Genomic DNA, 18478 nt, shown 5'->3' on the forward strand with positions numbered 1-18478 from the left:
TTTGCAGATGGATTGACTATTTTACTAACATTGTTAGAGCTCTAATGTTGACAAAATAATACCAATGTGAAAATGGACCGTGACAAAACTAATAAAATGATTTCAAACCAGAACCTTTCATGGTGTAGGCGGTGTTTGTAGGATAGGACAGCCTGGAATCAACACCAGTCAGCCTGCATGAAGAGCTGAGGCTGGTTTTAGGCGCGTGCCACACATGTTGGGCACCATCCCCAATTCATCTTCTATGGTATCAGAACCCAGACTGGTTGGAATGCAGAATCAGGCAGCCTCTGGTTGTGGTTGTCAGCAGCCTGGCACCACCCAGAGAGCTCAGACACTGAATGCCTTTGTGACTGTGGGATTCAGTTGTGGTAAAAAAATGCAGTGGAGATTCATTAGCATGAGTCTTCAATGGAGCGTCTCTCTAGCTATACACTGTGGGAGGAGCGAGAGAGCGCCATCTATGCTGGAAAAGACATTTTAAAGCATTTCAACGGAGACCAGCTGCGACAGAAAAGCAGCTTGTTTCTTCTCTAATCAATGTAGTTGCCTTTCTGCGGACTTCAGGGGGGAGTGTGGTCTGTTCCTCTTCTTACTAATCGAAAACATTTAAAAAAGACCTTGAATTGGCTGATGTTGAAAGAAATGATCCCTCGCAATGCTGCATATACCTGTCACGACATGCAACATGACGGACATGAAATCCATGCAGGCGTGTGGAGACCGAGGCTCCAGTGGGGCTGTAGGCCGCACCTTTCACACTGGTCTTACAAGGAGATGGCACCCATGATCCATCCGCTTGTAAAAAACAATCGTTCTTTTAGTAAACGACAAATATGAGGTCAGAGGGCCCCTGATCACCATGGTGACAGCTGACAAAGGAGACACACAAAAATTGACAGACCAGGTCATGCAGAGCTAAATGCAGTTCAGCCCCCACTGGGGCACAAGTGAGAGGCAGTTGGCAGGAGAGTCAGTACCTCAGTCTGAGGCCAGAAAATGGTGGATTGCACCCTCAGTGTTGGGGGTGAGTCAAGGAGTTTGGGGGAAATTGCGTGAAATGGAGCCAGCAGCTCTGCAAGCGTGGTCGGTTCCTGCCGCAAAGATTTTCTTGTCCATCTGGGCTCCGAACCTGCGGTCAGGAGCTGTGGGGTCGTCTCAGCTCAGCCTCACAGGTAGGGGGAGGAGCTCAAGCAGCCGTAGAGCAGCTGCTTCTTGGGGACCGCGGAGGTCAGGATGCCTCCTGGTCGCCTCCCTGTGAGTCCAACTGGTAGGAGGCCCCGAACCTACAGCAGAGATCCTGTTGCCAAGGAGAGGGGTGCGTGGGAAACGCTCCTAAGCCCCCACTGCCCCGGTGACCCGGCGCCGGATAAGCAGACGGGTGCACAGCGGCAATGAGGTCGGATTGGAAACGTTAGAGCCAGGTACTGGATCAGGCTGCTCCGATGGAGCCCACATCCTCTCAAAGTGCCCACTGCTTTCAAACGAGCCGTAATATTTAACATTCAGGGCCACCAAAGCAGTTTGCCAGCATTCACTCCCCCTGAGAAACACAGGGAGTCACTCCGTTGACGCCAGCCTTGGCTTTTGTGATTAATATTCAAAATGACAAATGCTTTTTTTGGTCTATCTGAATTTATTCAGAACGTGTATTGTGGCGACTCACTTAGCATTTAGTACATCGATGAAGTTCTGACTGAACTGCCCTCGATTACTTATGTATATGTTTAACCATTCAGCATGCCCCCCCCCTGCGCGTCCGTAAGGAACTATATTGCTTGACAGGAGAATGACTGTTGTTAATATATTAGAGCATTATTTTGTGGCTTTGCGTTTATGAGACCTTCAAGTTGTATGTAGTAACCGTCTTTCTCTCAACACGCCTCAGTGTAAATATCCAAATGAGCTTTATTCTATTGGAGCGTTCTGAAAGAAAAGTGCTCCACATCCCACCTGCGAGCGTCAGACTTCATCGTCTTCTGCTCTGCAGACCGAGGACGGCCTTCGTTTCCCGATTGCATTATTTGACATTTCAAAAGTCTCCAGGCCTCAAAAAACAAACACACGAGACATCTTCCAACACAGTTTACTCCAGTGTAATAAAATACACAAATTACAGGATGCACTTCAAACAGACACTACACAAAATAAGCTGCCAAGGCGGCCATTTTGTCCTTAGGTTTTCTAAGATTGCCTCGGCGTCCTCTGCCGCGTCCCCGTCCTCCTCGTCTCGCACCCCCGCCCCGATACCTCATGGTGGCGTGTTTGAGCTCCACCAGGTCCTGGAAGACGGGGTCACAGAAGACACAGCCGGTGTGCTGCGTCTCGCCGGCAGGCAGCGGCGTGCGAGTCTTGTTGAAGTCCACGGCCACCAGAGAGGCCTCGCAGGCATCGCAGCTCTCCTGAGCAACCTTCATCAACAGGGGGATGAGCAGACATGAGAGCCGACATGTGCGCGTCTCCTTGGTTACTATGGACATGCATGTTAGTCTATCTGGCCTCGGCGCTGGCTCCTCCGAATGGACACTGACCACAGAGATCAGCTGCTCATTTAGATCACACAGTCTTTGCTATTCTCGGCGCTAAAGCCGATCTACACGCTGCACGGGACATCCGGCCATATATTCAGGACAAGGCGCGATTCTTACCTGCACCCTGTGTGCGTGTTCAAAGAAGTGCACCACCACGTTGCATTTGTTACACGCCATCTTCCATTTTGGTCCAGAAGTGGGATCCAGCACCAGAACCCCACCATCGCACTCCACACACTGTCCGATGCCCAAGGAGTTGAGCGAGTGCTGACAGGAAGGGTGGGTACATTCATTGCATCCCATGCCTGGGAAATCAGACAGAGATGGACTTGATTTATATGCTGCAGTCTGTTCTGAACACCAGATTCTCGTCCTTTGAACCTATTGGACATTAGCGTAGCATTTTCAGAATTAGCCTCTCAATGTTGGGCTTATGGCAAGAGGTGTGAGAAGTGACAGAATAAGAAAAATGAAAAAGTACATATACTCTTATTTTGAAAATAGCCACAAACAGAAAAGCAATTTTTTTTATAAAAGTCTCAGTTTTTGATTGTCATTTTCTGCATAATTCCTGATACAAACTCCCAAGACGCAGTGAGCTGTGCGAGCACCGGGGTGTCCTACCTTTCTTCATGTCCCTGAAAGGCGGGTTGCTGAAGCAGTACGGGCACAGCGGGTAGCTCTTGCCCCGCGGCCCGGAGGTCCACAGCACCAGCTCAAATTCGTCCAGCGGGCAGCGCAGCTCCTTGTACAGCTTGATGGCTCCGTTCTGGGGGAGACTGTAGGTCTCGTCACAGTGGGAACAGTGCAGCCTGCTGGGCTTGGCCTGTGAGCAGAGGGTCGTTCGGCGTGACGGGTTGAAACTACAAGAGGACGTCCCGCCCGGGAGGTAATCAACATTCTCACGCCGCCCGCTAGAGAGACATTCCATCTGAGACATGACCACGTGAAGGGGACCCCGGATGAGCGCCGCGGCGTCTCATTCTCCTGCACGTGGAAGAGGCTGTTGTGGAAACTATTGGTCAGATTTGGCGAACCGGTCTCCTCTTTGGCTCAACCTCAACCGGGCTGTCACGTCCCCCAGCGGCGGGAGTCATGCGCCGTCGCCACGACACGAGCACCCAAATACAGAACGAGAAACCACACGACAAAGTCTGCGGATGAGGAGAAACGTTTAAACACGCGAGCCCCGGGAGACGACTTCATTCCACCAGAACCCTCAACGAGCCACTACGCACACGTTCTGATGAAACAGCCGCCTCATGACCCACGCGTCCTCCCTCAAGGCCTACGAGACAATAACCGGAGAAACACATTTTAACTCTTATTTCTTTTTTAAAGCTGAACGCAGAAGGCCAAACGGCAACAGGAAGTGACAGAATATACCAGCGTGAGCGGGTTCAACGTTAACCTCCACTCTGCCCTAGACGGACAGGAGGACAAGACCGCCCGACTGCACCCTTATAGAACCTTCAGTACTTCTAGTGGGCGAGACAAGGCATCAGAGTCCAGAGACTAAACACAACGCAGATGGTAAAAGTGGGGAGCTGAGCCCCCGCGAACCCATATTCATATACGAGGAGGTGTCGCGCTCATGAAAGGGGCCAAAGTCAAACAGACAACTGCTGAGAATCGAACCCCCCGCCGTGCTTTCTTTGAATGGGTAGTCTGCACTGACCTGGATGTACTTCATGAAGCGGCGGCACTTGCCACAGCGGGACAGGGGCTTCCCAGAGGCAGCGATGGGGGAGAAGGAGACCTCCATCAACTCATCCATGCCTGCAAACACACAGCGGCTCAATCAGAATCAGTCAAGCAACGCCTGAAGGGGTGGCGCTGGGGTTTGTCTTCTTTTAAACTTTAAGTAAGTAAACAAAGGGTTCTGGATTTCGCTTCACTTCTACAAACCTAAAGCAGCAAGAGAGCAAAAGGGAGTTTATTTGAACTATTACCAATGTGCGTTCTGATTCAGGCTCCTGTCGTCTCCCTCCTGGACTACTGTAACTGTCTCCTGCAGGTCTCCTGCTACCTCCATTCCACCTCTGCAGCTCATCCAGAATGCAGCAGCTTGACTGGTCTTTAACCTTCCTAAGTTCTCCCTCACTCCTCCGCTCTCTTCACTGGTACCGGTGGCTCATCCAGTTCTAAACATGGTGCTCACGTACCGTGCTGTGAATGGATGGGGTCCAGCTTACATCCAGGACCTGGTCCAACCCGACACCCCGACCCGCACTCTCCGCTCTGCATGTGATAAACTGCTTGTTCCTCCTCACTGAGAGCAAAACACTCCACTAGATCTCCACTCTTTGCTGTCCTGCTCCTAAATGGTGGAAGGAGATCTCTGAAGACATCAGGACCACAGAGAGCCTTCACATCTTCAGACTAAAGACACACCTCTTCAGACTCTACCTCCACTAACACACTAACTGTAGCACTTACACTGTATAATGGTTCTTATCTATAAACAGGTTGTATATTAGCTTACTTAGAAATTGCACTGTGTTGTTTGGTTAAAATCCTTCAAATTCAATCACTGAATGAAGCCTGACGTATTTGGGACAAGAATTTTGACCTTTAACTGCTTGCACAAAAGTCTTGATCAGCACTCAGCATTTGTTCATTGTTGTCGTTCGTTTAAACCGCTCTGCGCAGAGAGAGAGAGAGAGAGAGAGAGAGAGATCTGCGGTCGTGGCCGTTAGTTAATTTACCTTTTTTTATGTAGGTAATATGTTGTTAAATAGGGTTAAACTGAAATCGCTATACAAGTAGTTATGTCTCGTAGTATAAATTTGTCCTGTTATTGACGCGTCAATGCGCAACCAGATATTAAAATATATTTGAATATCTGTCTTTTTTTAAAGCGAATATTCGAACATCCTTTTTGAGCAGTTTTGACAGCGCGAACAGGAACCACTGGACCATCCTTTACCAACGGAACGGAGATCATTCCGTCCCACAATTCCTTGTGGCAGTAAGATTTAAATAGTGACGCATTATTTGGCCGTTTACGAGAACTGGCGTAAAAATGCAGATCACGTGAGTAACCGTTAGCATCACTCATTAATGCTGCAGCCTCGGTTTACTTTGAACCTCGTTGTTTGTGTCGTCTGCAGGACTCACACTGAACACGTGAAGCATCCAAGATGCTTCTTTATAGCCGCCGCAGACTGACGTCACGTCCATCACAACTACGTGGCTTAGTGGAAGAGTCGATCCCCTGAACGCCGCGGTGTCTTTTCATCACTCCTCGTCAACTCTAACCGTCTTTCCCTGACCCGGTGACGTTCCCCCACAGAGGTCACCAAATAGATGTTATGACGGCATTTTTTTGACACTTCCACTCCAGCCGTAGTTGACGTGACGAAAGCTGCTGTGAACTTACTGGGGATGGAGTCCACAAAGTAGTGGAACTTCCTCTTGAAGATGTCCAGCGTGTGCTGCAGGACCTGCTGGAAGTTGGCTTTACCGAGAGAGATGAGGTTGAGCTGCTTCTCCACAGCGCTACGTATGGTGGGCAGCACAAGCTCTGCATCTGCAAAGCACACAGCCGAGCAGGTTTGGTTATTTAAACATGACCATCAGTTGACACAGTGGGCGGAGAGGATGCTGGGATGTTGCTATGAACCCATCCAGAGCCCGTGCAGACGCTGCGTGAGGACCTGTCTTGTAGTAGCCATGGACCAGGACAATGCCCAGGTTGGTCGGCTTCAGCTTGCGTCCGTTCTCGACGGTCACATAGTTCCTCTGGCAGATGTTGTTGATGTGGACGGGAATGCTGGCATCGGTACCTGAGGAGGGAGGACAGACAGCAACATCTGTACAAGTGTCCTCATGCAGATCCGCTTAGAGACGCACTGCTCAACAACGCGCAACTATAAAAGGTCAGCACACCTTTGAATAATCCAATATATGTACCTGTAACATACAAGTAACATATATGCCAGATCAAACCACACAAGCTGCCTCCTCTCTGTCCAGCACCATCAGGACCAAATAGGAAGGGGATGCATTTAGAACTACATTGCAGACGTGTACCAATGCCATGTTTCTCCATGAGGGTGATGAGTTCCGCCTCGGTCAGGAAGTCCGGGGGGCAGGTCTGCTTCTCCACCAGCTTGATCTCGTCCACTGTGAAAGAGTCCCCGCGCTCGCAGACGGGCATGGCCTCCTCCAGAGGGATGCCCTGCCACGGCATCACTGCAGTGTACCCTGGGAAGAGGAGCTGCAGTTCAACCTTCCCTCCTTACTCTGTTGTGACCACTAGTTGTTAACATGTATTCAATCCTTACCAGCTAAAACGCTGGTTATGTGTCCAAAAACAGTGGCCCTGGTAACAACTCATTCACGTGTAAGAACTATGTGCAAGCTGCTTTTAATAAAGTATATTGTACGTATCTGCTTGGAAAAAAGGTTGAGTATAAACCTCTGTGACTACAGGTCACTACAACGACAAATCATCAGCGAGTCACTTCATAGGACCTCCTCCAGTTTACCTTCCTGTTACTACACACAGAGCTGGTTCAATTAAAGCAGCTGCAGCGGCTTCTTAAGGGATTACAGACCTGTGTTCAAACTGCTGCTGTTTGGAGCCATGAATGTTCAGAGAGACCGGGGAGGACAGGACAGGCGAGGACAGGGGAGGACAGGAGAGGAGAGGAGAGGACAGGGCTTTACCTGCTGATATAAGAGTCTTGCCGCTGCACGAGAAGGCCTCCGGGCCAATGCTGAACTCAATGGTGGTCTGCAGGTATTTGCAGTCCTGACTGACGGTGGCGATGAAATGCCGCGTGATGTAGTCGTAAAGCCGCCATCCGTCACTTCCTGTAACCAGCAGAGGGCGGAGGGGTCAGAGGCGCCGCCGTCAGCTTGTCTACTGCGTAATGACTCTTTTCACAGGTGTGTTCCTCGCTCCCTGGTCTCACATGGGTCAAGCACCCTCTGTTATTGGACTACGTGACTTACCCAGTTCCCCTTCTGAGGCAGAGCGCATGGGAGTGATGGGTGGATGGTCCCCGACGTCCGCTCCTTTCCTGGGCCGGTTCAAGCCCGTCGAGAGCAGAGCCTTCACCTGATGGAGAGAAGAACATCAACGTCCAGCCACCGGGATGCCGTCACCACTGCAACACCAGGTCTCCCGGCGGTGCTCACCTCTTCTGCCCACATGGGGTTGCTGGTCTGCTGCTTTAGCGCCCCCTTCAGGTCAAAGTTCTCTGGGTAGTGGGTTGTTTCAGTACGGGGGTAGCTGATGTAGCCCTGAGTGTACAGGCGCTCTGCGATCTGCATGGTGTGCTGGGGACCCATACCTGAAACATCCAACAGGATCTCACCATCTCTCCTGGATTTCAGACTATAAACGCTGGAAATATCATTTTAAAAAAGGGGGGTTTAACCTTGAACGACAGCTTGCAATTTAAAAATATCAATTCCTGTCCATTACCTTTGGATTTAGTAAACTACTAGACCTGCTATACTTCCATGTATTGGACTTTGAAATAGTACGGCTGAATATAATACATGTTTCCTATTATCAACAGATCAAACGTTTGGCATTTTGTGGTTCCCAACTGGAGGTCGGCGTGGAACTATCGGGCCGCGGAACTTCATCACCAACCCGCCCACAATGGAAGATCAAGTTAAAAGACAGGGCAATAATTCATATGGTGGCAAACCATAAGGAATCCCCGCTCAGAGAGATGAACTCCAAATGTGGATTCATCCACTGCTGGAAATAGTTCCCAATAAATGCACAAACCAGTTCCAATATTTATATAATGTCCAGCTGTTAAAGGAAATGATTGAGCTAAACCGTTTTATAAGATTTGTGTCCTTAGTGGCCCAGACGAGTAGGGAAGCAACAGAGATCCATACAAAGAATCCAGTCTCGCTTTGCCTCCTTCCCATGAACCTTTACAACGTCACGCTAAAATCATGGAAGGTCCATAAACAGGGAAGCAGCATTTTACCAGATATTTCATTTCTTAAAACAAGGAGGAAAATATTAAACTGATAAATGGACAATAAAATAAGGTCCCCCATTGAGCTGAAGGGAAGGGATTGTTACCTAAGGAGGAGCTGGCCACTCTCAACATCTCCACAGTGTTTAAGGCCTGAGGCCTCTGCTTCGCCTTCTCCTTCTTACTCACCGACTCCACCTGCAAGGACGGAGGCATTTCTGTAGCTTCACGTCAGAGGACTTGGGCGAGTCCAAATTAGTGTAGTATTCCCACAAATATCTTCTTCTTAAAAATAGAACAGACATATAATGAAGCAATAAAAGGTACAAGAGGCTGTAATTTATTGTCTAATAATGTAACAGTTTGATTTGATCAGAGCGCTGGATTTTATCTACCCGTATTATAAAATAACTGATATCCATTCGTTATCATAGTCTTAACATTATCTAAATATAATTATAGAATTTAAATATACATGTATGCTCTGACTCCCATTTTAATGGTATGACACATACTGGTCTGTATCTACATCCCAGTTACAAGCTAAACTAATTCCTTCGCTGCTGCTCCCACGCACCTCTGCCGTCATGCAGGGCATTGACTAACCGGTTTACAGGCATGACAAACGCTTGAGATGCTGAATCCATTCACACTTCAGACACATTGCTGTGAATAGGATCATGATGGAATATCATTGGTTAGTCTTACCTGGGCCTCCCTGGATGTCTTGGCCATGTTGACGAACATCTGACCCACGTCCCTGTCGAAGACCCTCACCCTGTTCCAGTCCAGTGTCAGCGGGCCGTCCTTCCCCCTGAACACCTGACCAGCACGGGAAAGGCCTGTCGATGTAGCCCGGTGGGAAGGAGCATCGGACCCCGTGTCAAGGGGAATGAAAGGGGGGGCCCTACCTTTGCCTGGAGGACCCAGTAAGTCTCCGGTTTGAAGGACTGGATCTTGTCGTGGCGCTCCACACAGAAGCCCAGCGTCGGCGTCTGGCACGGTCCAAATGAGATCAGGGAGGAGTCGAGATTGCCGTACTTACCCTGGAAATACTTGGTCTGGAACCTGCGAGATATTTGACCAACAAAGGACGGCGGAAATCTTGATTATTCAGTGTCAGCGGTGACCTCACGCAGGGCGGACTAATGCTGCTGACCAGCACACGCTCTCCTCCAACCATGACAACTCATTCAAAACCATCTCAACTGCAACACGAGGACTGGTGCAGGGCACCTAGCACAAGGTGGCGCTGTGCGCCGGTGGAAAGATACCTGGTGAAGGCACAGCCGATGCGCAGATCCAGCTCCTGACGGGCATCCACGGACAGCGCCTCGTTGCGGTTGGGCTCTCCGAGGCAGTTCATGGCGTTCCAGATGTCGGTGTCCGTGATGGAGCTGAACTTGGCTCGGTAAACAGTTCGCTCCCGGTCGCTCGCCTGGTTCATCACCGGCTGGATGGCATCCAGTACCTGTGAGGAGAGGGAAACCAGGCCGTTACGCTCTGCTCGGACTCGCTGAGGGCGGGACCTGCAGCGGACACCAGCAAAGTCTCCGTCGACACCACACAGGTCGCGACATTTGCCGCTAAACAGCCACCAAGAGGGGCTGGAAAGATTTAGCGAGAAAGTCTCCAGCAGTGATTTGGAGTGAAAGTCGGGGGGGGAAACGAAGACGCTGTAGAGATCTCATCGCTGATTGGCTGATGCTCGTCACGTCAGCGAGGTTTCATGGCGAAGATCCCGACATCACCTTTTCTCCTCGTCTCACTGCAAGCCCAGAAACGCCGGCCGGCCAGTCCACCCAGTTGCGTTGAGAAGCCAATATGATCAGAATGTGATCACGTCAATCAATGACGTTACTGAGGAACGGAGCGGAGACTGTCGCTTTAATAACAACTGCCACCTCAGAGTCACTGTAGGCAGCTCACCGAATACCATTAATGTGTTAATGTGTTCGTTTGCCATTGAATTAACTTCAAACCCTTTGAATAATGGTGTCAGAGTCCATAAACACCATGAATGGGACGTGGGAGTTACCTCAAAGCAGATGTTCTCGCCTTCCTTGTCACAGTCCAGCCAGAGCACCACGTAGTCACAGCCTCGGCCTTCCACCTGACGGGCACACGCAGCCGCGGCGTTAGAGGCATGACACGCCCACCGGCAGCTGGTCGCTCGGGACGCGGCGCCCAAGCACACCTCACCTGGAGGAACTTCACCATGTTCAGTTTTGGGTTGGCCTCCTTCTTTTCTGTGGGGGCTTTGCTGAAGAGTTCTGCAGGGTCCACTTTGTCCCAGTTGTTGTACTTCCCTGCAAAAAGAGGTAGAAAGTCAAATTGCTTTTCTAGTGTCTACACGGTCATTCATTACTCCATCACGAGGTTGGAGGAGCAGGATGTTGGGTGGCAGTAGCGTGACGAGGTGCACGCCGCTCCTCGTTAGCGCTCATTGATTGATTGTCTGGCCGATCAATAATACCCTGGAACAGACTTTTAAGCTTTTTGGATTCTGGACAGCGCTTTGGGGGAAAGAAAAGGCCTTCAGTGTACGATACCCACCGATGAAGTCCAGACTCATCACGTGGCCGCAGACAGAAGTCATCTTGAAGCGTGCACTCTGGCCCTGGAAGCTGCCGGCGTACTCGTGCACCGAGCACGCTCCGTTCAGCCCTTTGCGACTTGTACAGTTTCCTGAGGGAAGAAGACACTCGTCCTTATCCTCAATAATATGCAAATATTGTAAATGACATTAAAGTAGATATTCTGACATTAGACTACTAATGTCTGTGTCCCTTTATTTCATAAGTGAGGGGGGAACAAGGACATACTGACGTCATCTATGAAGAGAACGATTCTCTCAAGGCCAAATGCTAATGACGGGAACATGGACAAACTTTAATGCCCCCCCCCCCCCCCCCCCCCCCCAGCATCGCTGGCCAGGACAGGACATATAAATAGAGGCATGTCCAGATGCAGGTCTCTGATCCACTGAAAAGGACACAGTGAGCTAGCGAAGAGAAAGCAGAAGCTCCATCACACCGTCTCCATGGAAGAGCTCCAGGTAAGAAGCCTGCCTTGATGGTGACTGACCTGGGACACACTTAGCTGACCCTTAGAGTAGACCACTTATCAAGTAGAGCTGTAAAATACCAACACCCATTATGTTTGTCACATGGCCCGAGCGGCTTGACCATGCAGGACTTCCCACACACTAGAACCACGGGGCCGGGGACTCTTTATGTCCCAGGTGGACCCCTCGGTAGGAGGACGATGTCCAGGTGGCCGACTCGCACTAACGTCATGCTGCTTCTCCCCGTCCAGCTGCTGCGTTTCTTGCTGGTCGGCCTGCTGGCCCAGCAGCAGACGGAGGCCCTGGGGGGCCAGTGTGTGGACGAGTCCTTATGTCCGTACAGCCTGCAGGACTACTACAGCCAGCTGGTCAACCTGCCCAGCCGCATCAACGAGCGCAGCGTCGCCCCCTGGAGCTACGCGTGAGTGGACACCACACCCAGCACAGTCACGCCAGCGTACCAATATAGTGGAGACTCAATTATAGAGCTTTTTTGTAATAAAACGGTTTTTTTCAATCTTCACTTATATGTATTTTTTGATATTTGGTGTATTTTATTTTTTGGTTGCAGATTTTTTGTTTGCAGATTCAAATCTTATAATTTCACTTTCCACTCGTGTGGATCCAAACGCAAAAAAAAGATCTGAAAGTGAAAATATCTGAAAATATAAAATCTGCAACCAAAAAATATAATCGCGTGAATATCAAAAGAAATACAAGTGAAGAATGAAAAAAATATTTTATTAAAAAAAAATAAAACTGAGTCAAAATATATTCAACCCGAAAATAATTTTTGTGCACTTATTTTTATTTTGAATACATTGTTGTATTTTTCAATGTTGAAGACCAAAACTTAGACTTTCAGGTTCACATTTGTTTTTCAAACCTGGATTTGGCTCCATAGTGGTCGAGACTCGGGGGTATAATTGATCATTTTTGAGCTTTTTGTTGATGTTTCGCAGCGTTTACCCCACTAATATAACAAGGGGACCTCATGTGTCACCAGGGAGAACATCGACTTGAATCGCGTGCCTCAGGTCCTCCATGAGGCCAGCTGCCACACCAGCCACTCCTGCAGGGGACTCAACAACGAATTTGGTCTGGAGACCGTCCCCGTGACCCTGAGGATCCCCGTGCTCAAGAAGAGCTCCGCCTGCTTCCCGACGACCACCTACTCCCTGGAGTTTGAGCTGGTCACCGTAGCGTGCATGTGTGCCGTCTCCAGGTACAGCTGAGCAGGACGGCTGCTGCGACGCAGCTCAGTCGCTCCGTGTGTTTGTTAACAAAGTGCATGGAATAAAGACGTTGTGTCTGAGAAATAACCTGTTACGTTTATTGTTACAGTTGTCGAGAAGACATCAGAAAATGCCGATATTCAATACATGCCTGTTGACAGCTCATCAGTCATTTTATGTAAACTGGACTAATTATTTGGGTAACCGGTTTATCACTATTTCAATGCAGGAATCACTTGGGGTCCAGTGCGTATAGGACATTTTAAGGAGAAACTTGACATCAGAATTTTAGCTGCGGTGCCTTTAACCTAGATTTGTTTTAATGCTCTAAAAGAGGTGGTCTGCACCCTTTCAATTAGCTAATGCAACCACCAGTGCTCCTGCTGACAGATGCCCCAATGCACCAGTGCCATGTAGCATGCTGACAGATAGCACCAGTGCCATGTAGCATGCTGACAGATAGCACCAGTGCCATGTAGCATGCTGACAGATAGCACCAGTGCCATGTAGCATGCTGACAGATAGCACCAGTGCCATGTAGCATGCTGACAGATAGCACCAGTGCCATGTAGCATGCTGACAGATAGCACCAGTGCCATGTAGCATGCTGACAGATAGCACCAGTGCCATGTAGCATGCTGACAGATAGCACCAGTGCCATGTAGCATGCTGACAGATAGCACCAGTGCCATGTAGCATGCTGACAGATAGCACCAGTGCCATGTAGCATGCTGACAGATAGCACCAGTGCCATGTAGCATGCTGACAGATAGCACCAGTGCCATGTAGCATGCTGACAGATAGCACCAGTGCCATGTAGCATGCTGACAGATAGCATGCTGACTGTTGTTACGATGAGGTGCTGTAACTCTTGGGTTTGTATGAGAGGCTATCTGATGCTAGCCGACTCCACATCCGTACACATCAATACACATGGGCTCCTTCAGGGGAAATATGCTCTACTAAAACCCACTGAGAAGCTAAGGACCACAGCCACAAGTTGTAAAAGCCCTAGAATAAAGACAAATAATGTGGATTAGTTAATTGCTACTAGAAAAAGATCAAAGTAATAAAAGCCCTGATATAAAAAATGCAGCGTAATCAGTGAAAGATACAAAGCAACCAACGTATATGATGACGTCATAGTAGACGTATTAAAGTAAAGAACACATTGTGTTCTGCTAGATTCAGCACATTACCATGTAAACGTATAGACGTCCCAGCCAGAACAAAACACAGAGGCACCAACACTGATCTACGTGGCTACAGACATTTTAATGCTACTCATCATCGGTTACATAATATAATGAAACCATTAAGAAGCACATTTTCCTCCACTTGTATCGTTATACTTTCAGTGGTCCTACTTCGCCCCTCATCTATACTTGCGTACTTTTACTTAAGTACTTGTAACATGACTTTTCTTTGGTTCATGTCCGTTGTGGAAGTACTTTTAGTAAAAGCAAGCAGGGTTGAAATATAGAAAATGCTGGACTACTTAAACTGTAAATGCACAGGAAAATTGGCTTTTTAATGATTTAACTCTATGACTTCTATCGTTTCCCGTTGCTCGTGTGTAGGACTGCGATCACAGAGCATCAGTGGTGGTGTGAGATGATCTGGTGAGCAACATGCTGTCATTCCATATGAGGAGTGAGTGGACGACGCAGTGAGGGAGAACAAGAGGCAAATGATTACTCTCACCGTTATGAATCGTGCTCATCCTCAATAACTAACTGGGGGACAGACTAGGAGAGGGACTGTGGGACGGACTAGGAGAGGGACTGTGGGACGGACTAGGAGAGGGACTGTGGGACGGACTAGGAGAGGGACTGTGGGACGGACTAGGAGAGGGACTGTGGGACGGACTAGGAGAGGGACTGGGGGACAGGCTAGGAGAGGGACTGGGGGACAGACAGGCAGTTCATTCTGTACACATCCATGTACACATGAGGACCCGTCTCCTGATGGACTACGGTCTGTCCATCAGGAGACGCTGCTCACTGAGGTTTCTTCCCTTTGAAGGGTTTTATGTTTGGGGAGTGTTTCCTGTGTCGATGGGAGCGTTTCGGGACAGAGGACATCGCATGTGTACACACTGTAAAGCCCTCTAGGCTAATTTGTAGTTTATACAAAATCAAAATGATTGAATTGAACTAAACTGGGGGACAGACACGCAGGGGACAGACAGGCAGGGGGACAGACAGGCAGGGGGCAGACACACAGGGGGGCAGACACATAGGGGGACAGGGAGACGTACTCGGGGGAACTGAGAGACAGACTCGGTGTAAAGCTCGTCCTCAGTGAGTGACCGATACCAACTGGGTTGACTAACAACAGTCCAACGTGTCCCCTCTACTCTGACGTCACTCTACTGACGTCATCACCGAGAGCCCTTTGTTGTTTTGGGTTGGCTCGCGAGCGCTAGCGTGACGCGTTCACGCGGCTAACTGAACTGAACGTTAGATGATGTCGCCCGTAGTTGGACAGCAGGACGCTGGTACGCACCTTTAGAGAGGATCTTGGCGATGGACTGAGCCAAGGAGGGCTTCTCCGCCACCATGAGGACAGTCCTCATCGTCCAGTAAGAGCTCCGACTTCTCCTCCGGGAACGATCCAGTAACCGCTTCTCATTCAACGGTCAGCTAACACCGCCGATAAACCACGAGAGCGGCCATGACAGTTGCGCGCGCATCCTTCTTCTTCTTCTTCTTCTTGTTTACTGGCAGACGCAACCAACTTAAAGGTGCATATACCGCCACCTACTGCACTGGAGTGTGAGGCCGGTCACGGCCTCCCTTCTATATCCTTCTGTAAAGCCCGTGTTCCTAAGAAAAAGAAATGCTGCCTTCATTACTGCCTCCTTCCCTTTTCCACCCCCAAGCACCCCACCTAAGTCCCAGCCCCGCTTAGTCTCCCTGACACTACCATACAACACCACCCTCTCCTTATCACACCTCCCACAGACAAACAGTACATGCTCAACCGTTTCCACCACCTCACATCTATCACACAAACCTGTGTCATGTTTTGCCACCATTCTCAGCGTGCCCCTTAACCTACTCCACACTACCTCTTCCCTCCTGCACCCCATCATTCCCCCAACCTCCCTCACTGACCTATTTATACCCCGGAAGGGCCTCCCTTTACCACCTTCACCCCACTGTCTCTCCCACTCCGCAATCCCTGCTTCCCGTATCAACGACTTAACCTCTCTGCGCCCTAACGACACCCTTACACCATCAGTCCTCCTTACAGCACTCTTTGCCACCATGTCAGCCACCTCATTACCCTCCACTCCAGCATGCGCAGGAACCCTGCAGAACCTCACCTCTACTCCCTGTCTCTCCAACCCCAGCAATATCCCCATCATTTCTCCCAATAGGTCTTCCCTGTCAGACCTACCATCCATAACACTGCTCAACACTGCTGCTGAGTCTGAACATATCAGCACCCTACATGGTGTCACATCCTCCACCCATCTCAACCCAATGATCATAGCCACCATCTCTGCTGTATACACCGACACATTATCAGTGACTCTTTTACAGATACTCACACTGAACTCAGGAACATGCACTCCTGCACCCACTCTACCCCCATTCACTACCTTAGATCCATCAGTGTACACCCTTACAAAACCATAAAACCGTTTACAGACATACCTCTCCACACACACGCTCACGCCCCCCTTGCCCCACTCCCTCCTCTCCTCCATCACGCCTACATCCACTCTTGGCATCGGGAACATCCACGGAGGGATGCGCCCCAATGCAATTGCTGGCCTTATCTCTATCCCCTCCAAGCCATACTCTATCACTTTCTGCCCTATTGTCCACCCATACATCCTCAAACTACTCTCGTCCCTCTCCCAACACTCCCTAGTTGCCACAACCGCCGTGTGGCTTTCAGCACGCCCCTTCAGCCTGCCCCAATACGCCAGCGCCAACTTGTCCCTCCTCAAACTCAGTGGCAATTCCCCTGTATCCACCTGCAACACCACTACCGGGGTGGTCCTGATAGCCCCCACACACAGCCTCAGTGCTCGTGATTGCACCCTGTCCAATCGCTGTATCACCGTCTTGGCCGCAGCTCCATAAATAAAACACCCATAGTCTATCGTGGATCTAACCAGTGCCTGATACATACACAACAGTGTCCTCCTATCTGCCCCCCAGTCTACACCTGCCACAGCCCTCATCAGATTCAGCACCTTCCTGCACTTCTGTGCTATAAAGTCCACATGTTTCGTCCATGTGAGCCTCTCATCAAACCATAACCCCAAATATTTAAACTCTGACACCCTTCCCAATTCCTGTCCACACATATGTAACCGAACCTCCCCCACCCTCCTCCTCGAGTACACCATGAAACACGATTTAGTCACAGACATCCTAAAACCATCTCTTGGACCATTCCTCCACCACATCCACCGCCTCTTGCATCTTCCTCTTTACAAACTTCTCATTCTTACCGCTCTTCCACAAAGCCCCATCATCTGCATATAGTGCCCTACCCATACCTCTACCTACATCCCTAAACACATCGTCTATCATGATTGTAAACAACACAGGGCTAATCACACTGCCCTGTGGGGTGCCATTAGCAACCTCATACCTCTCTGACACTATCGTCCCAACCCTCACCTGTATGTACCTGTCAAACAAGAAATCCAGAATCCAATTATACATTCTGCCCTCAACTCCCAATGCACTTAACTTCATTAACACCCCCTCTCTCCACATAGTGTCATACGCCTTCTCTATATCAAAGTACACCACCACCATCTTCTCCTTCATAGCAAGTGCCTTGGCTATCTCTGTGCTAACCACCACCAGTGCATCCATAGCTTCCTCTCCTGAACCCACCCTGTGCTTCACTCATCAATCCCTTACTTTCCAGGTAGAATATCAATCTTTTCACTATCATCTTTTCCATCAGTTCACAGAAGTTTGAGGTCAAAGCGATTGGTCTATATTCTTCTTCTTCTTCTTCTTGTGCTTTTAATGGCTGCACGGCGCGTTACCGCCGCTGACATGTGCTTCTCTAATAGACGACTAAACTAAGCATATCCGTGTTTCCGCTCGCAGTGCATCAGGGGGAGCAGCTTGAAGCAGCACACTGCCTCTGAAAGGTGAAATCACACCAAACACACTATTATTCAAGTCAAAGCCATTGAAATGTATAGTTATGTTATACTTACAAGTAATGTATAATAATTGCTTCCCCTGTGTCTGATCCAGCAAGTCAACCCAGCATTATGATGCTTTACAGATTATTAGAAGCACATGTTGACATTGGGTCACGTGTTCAGTGGTTGGAGGCATGAATAGAATAATGGATACGGATTGATGGGAAGTGAGCAGTCATTTAGTCCATGCACGTGTGCAATTGACAGCAAGTGTATGAGTTCATTTCATTTAGTTATTCACTCCTGTATTTATTTGCTTTTCGGTCCATGCATTTTACATGTAATAGTGTACATATTACATTTACGATGATACAAACATCTCTTCCAATCATATTTCTCATTCCCCAACAACTTCAGTCACTAAGATGACTTGTGTTGACTAAAATTCAGACATGTCGTTAGAACTTGTTCAGTGATCAATCCAACAGCCTAATATCAGTATCAGTAGATGAAGGGTTGGCTGAAGGCTGTTTTTCCTTTTGGCCACTAGACAGCAGTAC

At 49.2% G+C, this 18478-nt stretch overlaps 2 protein-coding genes across 2 annotated transcripts; one reads left to right on the forward strand and one right to left on the reverse strand.

Annotated features, from left to right (window-relative positions):
* Positions 1–2070: 2070 nt before the first annotated feature.
* top3b (DNA topoisomerase III beta) lies at positions 2071–15522 on the reverse strand. The gene is made up of 18 exons (XM_040195238.2): positions 15296–15522; positions 11042–11173; positions 10688–10794; positions 10524–10598; positions 9760–9956; positions 9397–9553; positions 9194–9307; positions 8593–8683; positions 7680–7834; positions 7494–7599; positions 7206–7352; positions 6567–6740; positions 6191–6319; positions 5914–6063; positions 4210–4310; positions 3156–3357; positions 2649–2836; positions 2071–2411 (listed from the first exon to the last, which is right to left on the reverse strand). The coding sequence occupies exons 1-18, from the start codon at positions 15363–15365 to the stop codon at positions 2139–2141; spliced, it is 2568 nt and encodes an 855-aa protein (XP_040051172.2). The 5' UTR covers positions 15366–15522; the 3' UTR covers positions 2071–2138.
* LOC144386382 (interleukin-25) lies at positions 11412–12871 on the forward strand. The gene is made up of 3 exons (XM_078087451.1): positions 11412–11543; positions 11804–11973; positions 12559–12871. The coding sequence occupies exons 1-3, from the start codon at positions 11529–11531 to the stop codon at positions 12785–12787; spliced, it is 414 nt and encodes a 137-aa protein (XP_077943577.1). The 5' UTR covers positions 11412–11528; the 3' UTR covers positions 12788–12871.
* Positions 15523–18478: the final 2956 nt, after the last annotated feature.

Source organism: Gasterosteus aculeatus, chromosome 13, assembly GCF_964276395.1.
Source record: "Gasterosteus aculeatus chromosome 13, fGasAcu3.hap1.1, whole genome shotgun sequence".
In the NCBI taxonomy this organism is placed as follows: domain Eukaryota; kingdom Metazoa; phylum Chordata; class Actinopteri; order Perciformes; family Gasterosteidae; genus Gasterosteus; species Gasterosteus aculeatus.